This window comes from Borostomias antarcticus (genome assembly GCF_949987555.1).
Source record: "Borostomias antarcticus genome assembly, chromosome: 3".
NCBI classification, from domain to species: domain Eukaryota; kingdom Metazoa; phylum Chordata; class Actinopteri; order Stomiiformes; family Stomiidae; genus Borostomias; species Borostomias antarcticus.
The window spans coordinates 35,695,543-35,707,337 of record NC_140236.1 but is presented as its reverse complement, the minus strand read 5'-3'; the positions used below and the strand labels follow the sequence as shown (position 1 = coordinate 35,707,337).

The window sequence follows — 11,795 nt, the reverse complement described above, 5'->3', positions numbered from 1 at the left end:
TTTGACCCACTCCCCTCTGAACCGCCAGAAAAACAGCTTCTTTCCCACGGCCATCAGAATTATTAACAATGCCCCCCCCCCCCACGACGGCCTCGACCAGGCTCTATACCCCCTTCCACCACTTGCACATAATCTCTATTTGTTCTACATACCCCAACGCCACACACTTCGCACACACTGTGTGCATACTGTATAACATTGCTCATCTATCACACTGCACTCTACACTCTGCTACACACTACACATACAGGTAGGCTACGGTACATACACTCACCACACTCCATTCTGTATATAGTATGTCAATTGCATTTGTGTCTCCTTTTTTTCAACAGTATATTATATTTTGTATATTGCACTATATTTTGTATATATTGCACTATATTTTGTTTGCACTGTGTTTTGTATTTGCCCTGTTTTTTGTATTGCATTGCATTTGCACTCTTATGTATTTTGCACTGTCCTGTCCTGCACCCTATGTCATCTGCAACAGTGTATGCTTTAACACTAGTTAAATAACTAGTATGTGAACCATATGGCCAATAAAATGGATCTCGAATCTTGAATAGGTCTATATTTTAATTAACAATTACAGGTCTCCAACAAGGCCATTGCTTGCCCGGACTCCTTGGAAACAGTAGGCTACCAACACCACCATGGCAACCGCAGCATCAGCACCAGTGAGAGACAGGATGGCAGACGGCTCTGAGCAGAATATGAATATGGGGTATGAATGGGGATGGAACATTAATTGTTGAACATGGGAATGGGGATATGACAGCTTTCCATTGTTAAACATGTTTTGGGGCGGCACGTAGCTGAGGAGATGTGGCCGGTGTTGTGCCGAATTCTCACTCCCCGCAGAATCCTACTCCCCTAGCACGTGAACGCGCATTCGCTTGTTCTCGCTGCAGCTCGTCGGCAGATCTGCGCTCTTCTCCCCACAACATGAGTGTTTAAATACAGTTTCTACCACTCAGTAAAGACCAGAACGTCACAAGAGTAGCCTAGCAGCTCATCACAAAAAGCGATTGTATATTGTAGGTTTTAGGTAGATGAACGCATCGAAATGCGAACCTCACTAATACATCCATGGAAACTCAGCGACCCATGGTCGAATGGAGCATATAGCCCACGCTATAACAGCCACGACAAGAAACGAGGGCACTTAAAATACATAATAGGCCAACTCTATTATCCCCCCCCCCCCCCCCCCCCCTCATTATCGTGTTTAGCCTACATTTTTAGGTCACTGATGGTCGCCATGTAGGCTACCTGCTGGTTGTATGTAGGCTAGCCTTCAGTAGGCTATGCCATCTGTATTAACCCTTTTAACCCTAATTAATGATATGCATCAAACATTCCCCCTGGATTTATTTTAATCCTTTGGCTGTGAAAATGTCCCAGTAGTAAGTGATTTTGCCCCTTTTACCAAGATAACTTCAGCTTTCAAGATCTGGCAGTTGTTTAACATTACTGTATGTGTATTAATGTGTAATAACAGCTTAAAGGAAAGAAAAACATAAAAACTGAATTTGATTTTACAGGTTTTTAGTGAACAGAAGTGTGAATGCATATATACACAAAAGGTTTATCATGTTCAATTTGAAACATCAACTATATTACAAATGTACAATACATTTTGTGGGTCTAGGCCGTTCTATTAATACATCCATGGTCTAGGCATACGCGCAGTTTGACTTTTTGATCAGGGGGGGCAGTGAGTCCCAGCAACTCCGCTTCGCGTCGTGCCTAACAACGCCCCCTAGCTGTAATAAAATCACTATAACACACGGCCTCTCGTGGTTTATTGCTTAATTATAATAGTGGTATAAATACGTGCCCTACACGAACATTGGAATGCGCATATTCTGTTACAGCTGCATGATTGACCCACAACATTTCAAAACAGTGCTTATTCTTTCCAATATCCACGTTTCGTTCAACTGCGCCTCCTTAGGCAATGTCTGCACTTCATGTCTTTCATTGTTCTAAAACTGTCTTCACTTCGTGAGTAACGAAATAATATTAAATATAACCAATTTCTGTAGATACTGCAAACAGTGACAAAAGTGAAAGGTGAAAGGCTCCTGACTGCCTGGACCAGAGCTAAGCAACACGGCAAGTCAGATTATGGGCCTATATTCATTCACATAGGCAAGAAAACATAGGCCTACGAATGTTTCAAAGCCTAGGCTACATGAATATTTAATTAATTATTTTTATTCATTCAACATGTTGAATAGCCTGCTACTGAAATATGCTACATAAAATGTCAACATTCTTGTATCAAGAATACAATATTATGATTGACAACACACACACGTATTAAATACTTAGGCTAATAAATGAGACCAAATAAATGCTTTTAGGCAGAGTTTACAGACTTTTTATTTCTTCATTAAAACAGAATGTATGCTACGCCTTTCATGCTTCAATGTCGGGATGTGTCATTATAAACAGCGTATTAGAATCCAGCAATTGCCTCTTCACATGTAGCCTATCTGCATTTATATCAAAGAATAATCACCAAAAGAATAATACTGCGTGCATAATCGATTTGAGAACTGGACAATGGATACGTTGCACTGCAAATATGCAGTAGTCCTATCCAACAGTTCCTTCATGGCTAACAATATAGTCCTACAGCTATGGGATTAGCTCATGTTTGGGTTGCTGTCAAATCTGTCACTCTTATGTTGCTATAGCCTACAATTATCAGAACAATATGAACATTCAGTTGAAAGTTTTCCATCCACCCATAACTGGATGAGGAATAAGCACCGCAAAGCGATCAATTCTCACGCAAGCAGGAGCCAGGCTGTTCAGTGCAGGGTTAGGGTTAGTCTGTTCAGTGCATTTCTCTGATCCGGTCGCGACCCAGTCTCTAGAATACATGTTTTGGACGCGTTGCAGACAGTTCGCGCATCTGGCCACCAGGGGGAGCAGTGTCCCCCCCTTGCCCCAGCCAATCTGCGCGCCTGGGTCTAGGCCTTACAGTTTTTTTTTCATGGACTGTTTAGTCTATGATTGTCCAGGTGTTTTTTTTAGCCTTTGTGGAACTTCCTGAAGCAGTTCCTGTCCAGCTGCAGACACAGGCCCACAATGCACTCCTCACACTGCCAGGGTCCCACTGAGCAAAGACACGTCTAAAAGACGTCTTTTAGATGTCTTTTTTGTCTTTTTCGGACGTCCAAAGACATCCAATTAGGAGCCAGAATGAATGTTTTTTTTTTTTAACGTTCAGATATTGAACCCGTTTTGCATGTCGTTTTGCATGACGTCTTAGAGGGGTCCAAGCCAGACGTTTGAATATTGAGGGGTCCAGCAGACGTACAAATGGGGTTCTGGACCGACGGACGTTATTAAGACATGATCTGAATGTCTCCCTGACGTTGCGTGTTTGCTGGGGTGTGCTACTCTTGCACAGAACGCAATGGCGACGTCCCATGCTGGCTCTTTGCGGTTTCCCGTTGTCATGTCCCGTCGTAGTCGGGACAGGGAAGTAGTCGTGAGTAGGGGTCTTCTTTGGCTGGCACGCCACTGCAACTCCCAGCAGGTGTGCACAGAGCTCTTCCTGGAAGGCCTGGCGCGTCATGGGCTTCTCTTGCCGCTGGCTGGCGAGCTCCTTGTGGAGGATGAAGCTGTTTGTTACAGCGATGTCCAGGAAGTGCTGGAACACTGTGATGGACCATCGCATGGTCTTCCGGTGGACTGAATTGGTCCCCTGCATCTGGTCCGATGTTTCCACTCCTCCCATGTACTTACTGTACTCCGAAACTGCTGTGGGTCTGGGGATAGGGACCCTCTGGAGCTGCCCATCACCTGGAGAGATGAGAGGAGAGAGAGAGAGAGAGAGAGAGAGAGAGAGAGATTAGTTCCAGCATGTTCTCAGGTAGGCTATGGTAAGTATTCATAATTCATATTCATAACTCAATAGATAACATGGTGAGTGACTAGGCAAGTGTTTTCTCCTTCATGGGTTCAGGTGAGTATATCTAGGTAGACTAAGTGTTTTCTCAGGTAGGCTATGGTAAGTATTCATAATTAATATTCATAACACAAAATAAATCCTATTACGGTATGCACAATAACAATACCTGTCTTCTGCCACCGCCACACTGTCTCCCCACTGTACACAGGGTGGATGGATGTGATGATGGAGATCTCTCTGGTGTCCATCCACTTCACGTACAGAAGGTCACCGTCCTGTGAATGAAATTCAAGTCTCACCAAAGTGTTCTGTTTTCCTACTTGACTGTAACTTTGTAGTTCGTTCTCATAGATCAGTCTGTTAAAACTACAAATTCTTCCTGTGTGACATCACTTCCCTGTCCTCTTCATCCTGAAACTATGTCACTTCCTTTTTCACTGTATAACCTATCGACCTCGTCCACATCTGACTCACTCTGCCCGGATTCACTTCCTGTGCTAGAGTCCGACTCTGCAGAATCGTAACAGAATAAACCTATTGCCTTTGTTTAAAACCAGCTTGACCGACCACTCAGCGTGTTCTTTGAAATCTAAACTAAACCAAGTAAGATTTTTCCTTTACAGTCCCTGATCCACCGGATCGTTCCCCTTGGTGACCTCTTCTCCAGGGCCACTCTTCCCTGCCTGTACGTACCACAGATCCCGAAGCCCTGCTGGCCCAGGTGTCTGAAGAGGAGGGGACTGCTGTAGACGTTGTCACAGTATACCACGTAGCCAGACCCCAGGAACTGCTTGTTCCACAGGAACGTGCAAACTGTTCGTGAACGCAACCGGGTCTGAGAAAAAGCACAACTGCGCATGTCAAAAAGGGTCAATTCGGCAAGATGGCGCTGATCAAAAGGTTTCAGGAAGTAAATCGCTTCCTGGCCCCTTAAAGCCATGCACAAAAAAACACAGCCTCTTGTGGTAGCAACATAGAACTGCAGGTCAACAACACGACGGAGGAAGGGAGGGAGGAGGGAGCAAAGGAGGGAGGGAGGGAGTGACAACCGGACATTTGCTATCTTTGGTGCGTTGGCTTATAGCCACTCACAAAAAGAGGTTCAGTGAACATCTCCTTGAAATAACCTTGCTACTTTACCTGGGCTCATATAGCCTATCCCAAAAGTTCAGGGATATGTTGTGACATAAGAGACAGAGGCAAGAGGTCCCGTTTACCTAGGCCTACGGCTGTTTCTTAGCAAAATGTGGGCTAATGCATTAGCAACAGCGCAGCCTATAGGCTACTACTCTTTGGAATGTCCTTTTCTACAACCCCTCGTTGACACTGCCGACACTTTTCGCGGTGTCAGCACTTTCTGACCCCATATAAATCCTCACCGACTCCAGTACATTCCTTCTTCGGTTACATCGTGTGGAGACTGCAGCCCCGCGGCCACCCTTTCTGAATTAAAGTGAAACAACCATCACTAACATGACCACGGCACAACCGATATTTTCCAAGGGAGAAAACTGCAAAGACGGATGGCACGACGCGAGTGCCGGTTACAATGAGGCCGACACGCATCTGGAGATTCTGGGCAAACCAGTTATGGAGCGCTGGGAAACTCCATACATGCACTCGCTGGCAACCGTAGCGTCTTCCAAGGGTAGGCTTGTCTATATGGTGGGCTTTAATATGCTACACACAATCATTTGAGAAAGAATTTCGTGAAGTCTACGGTTGAATCACATTGTCAAATATCTTGTGTTTATGGTCGTGCTCCATAGGCTTAATCAAAACAGCTAAATTATGACGATTATGACAAGTTTTCCCCATAAAACGTCGCCTATGAAATCAAAGGTTTTTTGCTGTTTCTTTTCGTGGTGCAAACTTGACTACTCAAACGTGTAGGAGTGTGGGGAAGCATGTGAGCTGCTAGACATGTGTGGCTTGGGGTGGCAGGTGTTAGGCTACCCGTGGAAACATGCCAAGTGTAGGGATTTGTCTTTATTATTACAGACCCACGTGTCATTTCGTCGAGGGTGAAATTAGCTTGTGTTCACATTGCTAGAGCACTTTGTCTACTCGAGTAGCCCGCTCATACCATGCATGAATTCCAGGGTAATCTTCAACATGTTTGTTGAAGATGTTTGTTCTCGGATCGCCTATGAGAGCTTGGGGCTATGGGAAATAGACCAGCCACAGGCAACTTTCTTTATTCAGTTATTAATCATACACCATTAGCCCACATTAAAATGGATAACTCACTAAAGTGTAGATGTCAAGGATGTTAAGGTCTATTATAGCCTACACACAGCTGCAAAATCGTATATTTTTCGGTTGTGATACAAATCTCAATTTGGTGACGTGAATGGCGAGAGCAGCTGTTTGTTGAACTTTGTAAAGTTCCGATTTAGCAACATTTGGGATTTCGGATTGTAGTGCAACATTTGGTTAACTGACCGAAGAGCAGGGTGAGGCAAAACCAAACGGTCCCTTTCAGTAGCCCATCTATTTATGGCTCTCTGAAAGACTAGCGAAACCTCTCGGAGTGGCCTTTCTGTCACATGCCACAATCTCTTGCCCCCTCCCCCACATTCCAAACACGCTTATCATAGCTCCCAGCATAGATACTGTAGATCAAAACATATATAGGCCATAGGCCTGCCTTCTCATTTCTCATCAAAAGCCACAAAGCAATCAGTGATGTAAAAAAAAAAAAAAAAATCTTAGAACTGACAAAAAATTGACCAAAAAAAGAGAGAAGTTGACAGCTGTTTTGTTGTTTAGGTGGACGGGTTCTGGAGATCGGGTTTGGCATGGCCATTGCTGCCACCAAAGTCGAATCATTCCCCATTGAGGAGCACTGGATCATTGAGTGCAACGATGGTGTGTTCCAGAGGCTGCAGGAATGGGCCAAGGTTCAGCCTCATAAAGTAAGACTCTTCACACTTTATCCTCTCTGAGATTATGATGAAGTAGTACCTATAATTGACGTACATCCTTTACCATTCTTAGGTCGTGCCACTGAAAGGACTTTGGGAAGAGGTGGTGCCCACTCTGCCTGATAACCATTTTGATGGTAAGGCTATAGGTTTTGAAATATATTACTTCTCTAAGTATTCATTTTGTACTTACTATACTTGATTGTTCAGTGATTAAATTGCTTTGTTGGTAGGGCTATATAACTTACAAGATCCTCTGATATATTCTTTACTCCTTTCTATCAAAGGTATTCTGTATGACACATACCCCCTGACGGAAGGCGCGTGGCATACTCACCAATTCGACTTCATCAAGGTTAGTACACTCTTAAACATCACTATCACCTTTTCGGGCCAATGCGTTTACTAGTATCAGAGCCAAACAATTATGTTGATTTCTTTGCACTGTGATTCATAAAACCCATCAAGTCAGGAATCAAAAGAAACCATTGTAAATGTATTCTTTAGAGAAACAATGCATTAATTGAGAGAATTTAGAGAGAATCAGTTTGATTCATTTCTAACGATAGATGTTACCCCTTTATAGGGTCACGCGCACAGGATGCTGAAGTCGGGCGGTGTCCTCACCTACTGCAACCTCACCTCTTGGGGTGAACTACTCAAGACCAAGTATGATAATATTGAGAAGATGTTCCAGGTGAGTTTCCTTTTGGATGTAAAATTATGTTGATCAAATCTTGACTGATCTCGGGCCAGGGCTGGTTTAAAAAAATCTGGGATTGTGTAACTTTATCAAATTGGCACTGACCTGTGCAATACCTGATAGTGGTTCTCTGACTTCACGTGTTAATGATTTTCAGGAGACTCAGATGCCTCATCTGCTCGAAGCTGGTTTTAAGAAGGAGAAGATTAGCACCACAACCATGGACATTGTACCCCCAAGTGAATGCAAATACTATGCTTTCCGCAAGATGATCACACCCACAATTCTGAAAGAGTAACGCCTGAAACTGACCCTTTTTTATTTCATCTGAAGTGCCTATATCTTGATATTAAGTCCATATGCACTCAGTGATGTCAATCTTTCAATAAACCAATTTTAAAAGTCTTCATTGACAAAACTTTGCTTTTGTTCTTTGGGAATCAGCATGTTATTTTGATTGACTTCCACACAATGCACATTGCAGTTGTTTATCCTACATTTCCCGCTTTCCACAACAAATATCCAGCTTTCCACAAAACATTCGGTCCACAAGCCGGCCAAACACAGCCGGGCTGCCCATTCACCTCCATTCATTTTTGGTACTAGGATTAAGCAAAAACTACCAGATCACTTTTCATGAAACTCAGTGGAGGGGTGTAGCATGGGCCAAGTTAGAACACATTAAAATGCGTTCAGGGGCGGAGGTCTGTGCTCTCTGAGCACCATTTATATTCTTTTCTCTATTTCAGTTTTGAAAGTAAAGCTGTGGAACAAGTTGCCATTTGTCAAGGAATTGTTAATAATTTACAGATAGTTGCACAATGCCTCACCATTTGCAGCTAGTTGTAGATAACTGTAGGTCAGTGGAGGCTGACTGGGCATTGGGACAGGAAGGAGAGATGCGACCCTCATTCGGGGGCATGTTCTCCCTTATCTTCTCAGGTGTTTTCGCTCCTGCTGCTCTTGGTGTCTCTGTAGCACACTAATACTGTGAATTGATCAAATGCTGCAGACTCTCTGCTTGTGGCACACAATTTGTTTCTATCTGCAGATCATTCTGGCCTTCCTCGTATCTAGAACAATTTCCAAACATTGCATTTACAATTGGACCAATCAGGGAGACAGGGACTGCATGCTCACTGCTGTTCTGTCCCCCTGATTGGTTCTATTGGAAAATAAATGAATTTTCAATTAAAATACTGTATGAATATAACATAGAACAGGCATGGAAATCCAATAAAATGAGCTGTGTCCTATTTGTTCAATGTAGTACTATCTGATATTGATTTGGAGTCACTGGGTCACATGATATGGGAGCTATTGACAAAAATAGGCCTATATAAATTGTGTAATTTGCTGACGGTCTCATTGATTGACTACAAAGTGGGAGGTTGATTTACCAGTCATTTGTGCTCTGCTTCTGTCATAGTGTGCTATCAAGTCAATGATCAACTCCCTGTAGGTTAGTTGCCCTTGTTAATAGCAGACTCATGCTCTCTAAAAGATTAGCCTACTTCCGTCGTTTAAAATACATTAGTTAATTTTCGTGTATCAGTGCCGGCCCCTGGCCCCTAAAAAACAACTCTGATTTGTAAAATACATTTGTTGTCCATCCAAATATATTGTAGGTAGGCTATTGAAAATGTGTTTTTTATTAAGTAAGTTATCAATATAAAAAATACTCTTGTTCTTCTTTAATTGTTGTTATTGAGTCTATTTCGGCAATAACTTCACTTATGGCTGTGTTTATTCTTTTAACTTTAATGTTATCGCTTGTTGCTTTGGGAGCTGCCATTACTGTTCTACATCGTGGAGCTACGCCCCATAGGGGGGCGCTAGCGCTCCTATTGGTAACCAATGTTGGCATGCCAACAACCAATGGGAAGAACACTAGAGAGGACCATCTCAGGACACACCAGCGTGTTCATACAGGAGGGAAGCCGTACCAATGTGACCAGTGTAGTAAGAACTTCAGTCACTCAGGAGCTTTAAAAACACACCGTGTTCATAAAGGAGAGAAGCCATACCACTGTGACCAGTGTGGAAAGTACTTCATTAGAGGGGGCCATCTCATGACACACCAGCATGTTCATACAGGAGAGAAGCTGTATCACTGTGACCAGTGTGAGAAGACCTTCAGTGAAGAGACTAAACTCAGAACACACCAGCATGTTCATACAGGAGAGAAGCTGTATCACTGTGACCAGTGTGTGAATAACTTCACTAGAGAGGATCATCTCGGGACATACCAAGGTGTTCATACAGGAGAGAAGCCATAGAGCTTCACTCAGTCAGAACACTTAAAGAGACACCAGTGTATTCATACAGTTCTTCCAAGAGCTTCACAGAGGTCACTGAAGCCTGCCTCTACAAGGACCCTGTATTTGTAAGTAGTAATGTGTGTATGGGTGGGTGTTTGTGTGAGAGAGAGAAAAAGGTGTGTGTGAGGAATCAGTAGCCCTCGAATGAGAGAGAGTTGTGTTTGAGGGCATGGTGCTCTTTGTCCCTGAAGGGCAACTAGACTGTACAATAGTTTGGAGCAGAAAAAAGATAACCGATTAATCGTACGATAGCAATTTTTTTTTGTCACTGTCAAATAAATTAAATACCTCAATAAATACATCTGGATCATCAAACTCAACGTAGGCTAAAAAGCAAAGAGTAATGAAAACTCAGGCCTACCTGTCATGTTTCTTGCCTAAGGCTTTTAAAGGAGAATGCTCGTTTTTGACAACCTGGACCTTATTTACGGCATATTATAAGACATTTGACTCACCGAGATCACTTTGGTGTAATTCGGAGGCCTGTAGAAGAAATTTAAAATCCAGTGCGAGCCAATAAGTATATCCATGTAATGGCGGCGGACGGGGCACTGAGAATGCAGCTTCAAAAAAATCTATTTTCTGCCACGAAACGGTTGTTTTCATCAATCTGTCTTTATGAATCGCTAGTTGTGCTTACATAGAGCGAGGGCTTGTTGTGGTTTTTCATATAGTCCGAGTACAAACACATTATACAGTAGAAACGAATGAATGGATGTTGGTGGTGGTCGGAGGGGCCGTAGGCGCTGACTGGCAGCCACCACCGGTATGACTGTGTCTGAATGAATACTGGACTCTGTAAAGCCCTCTGGGTATCATGAAGGGCGCTATATAAATCCAATTCATATATAGATAAGTCAGGACTATTCTATTATATTGAATATGTTTACATATTTCCACTGAATTTGTCTCTTTCGGTCTACTGTACATATTTCATGATGTATTTAGTCCCAAATAATAATAATTGTCCTTATTTTCATAGTCAACAAGAGGACAGTACAGTTCCAGGCCCATCATTCATCAACACTCACCACCCCCCCAGCATCCTACATCCATCTATAAAGGTATGTGTGCTTTTGTGTAGTTTTGGTTGACATAAAATATCCATTGACATAATATATCCATTAGCTGACATAATATATCCATTACTGTTTCATTGTTATATTCATAAGCTTTTCTTTTGCACAATAAACCATTCCATTTGGAAACAAAATGGTACATTTTGGTACATTTATACTGTCCACAATACCAGAAGTTGCAGAATTGTCATATCCAAAACCTCCACTAGATGGCAGTAGACTCCTATAATGGATATAAGTTGTATTGTCCAGCCAGTTTGTATTGGATGTGGAAAAAAAACAACATTTGGCACACTTGGGCACCAAAGTGTCCTAAATTGTGCCATTGAGTGTCCGCCTGGTGGTATCCTTACTAAAACCACTGTGGAGGCTTTGCCCTTTGCTCAAATTCTATCAACTTTTGTACAGTTGAAGTCAAGGATTTGGTGAAGGGGGTCAATGCCATTTGTGTGCATGGAATCATTGTTTGCATGGTGTTATCCTCTGTCAGATGGGGGGGGGGGGGGGGGGGGCGGAGAGAGAAATTTCACATTTCTCCTTTGGTTTATTCCAATTTACTCAGTCATAGTAACAGACACAATGGTTTTGACACTGGGAATAGATTCCCTGAGGTCTCTAGATGTCTCTAGACACAAAGAACATTCATATGGACCTTATTATTGTGGAGCAATTCTTCTTTTACTTTGGGTATGTCTTTTTAGGCGTTTTTTCAGAAAATATGGCTAGGGCTTAAAAGGTTAAGACAATAAAATACTGTATTGTTCAAATACACACGCATGCTACCAGAGCGGCCAGCAGAGGGCAGATGACTACCTAGAACAAACTCTTTGAAAA

General features: G+C 42.8%; 1 protein-coding gene across 1 annotated transcript; it reads left to right on the top strand.

Moving 5' to 3' along the window:
• Positions 1-5,315: 5,315 nt before the first annotated feature.
• gamt (guanidinoacetate N-methyltransferase) lies at positions 5,316-7,966 on the top strand. The gene is made up of 6 exons (XM_084435794.1): positions 5,316-5,579; positions 6,704-6,849; positions 6,932-6,995; positions 7,146-7,213; positions 7,445-7,555; positions 7,719-7,966. The coding sequence occupies exons 1-6, from the start codon at positions 5,405-5,407 to the stop codon at positions 7,857-7,859; spliced, it is 705 nt and encodes a 234-aa protein (XP_084291920.1). The 5' UTR covers positions 5,316-5,404; the 3' UTR covers positions 7,860-7,966.
• Positions 7,967-11,795: the final 3,829 nt, after the last annotated feature.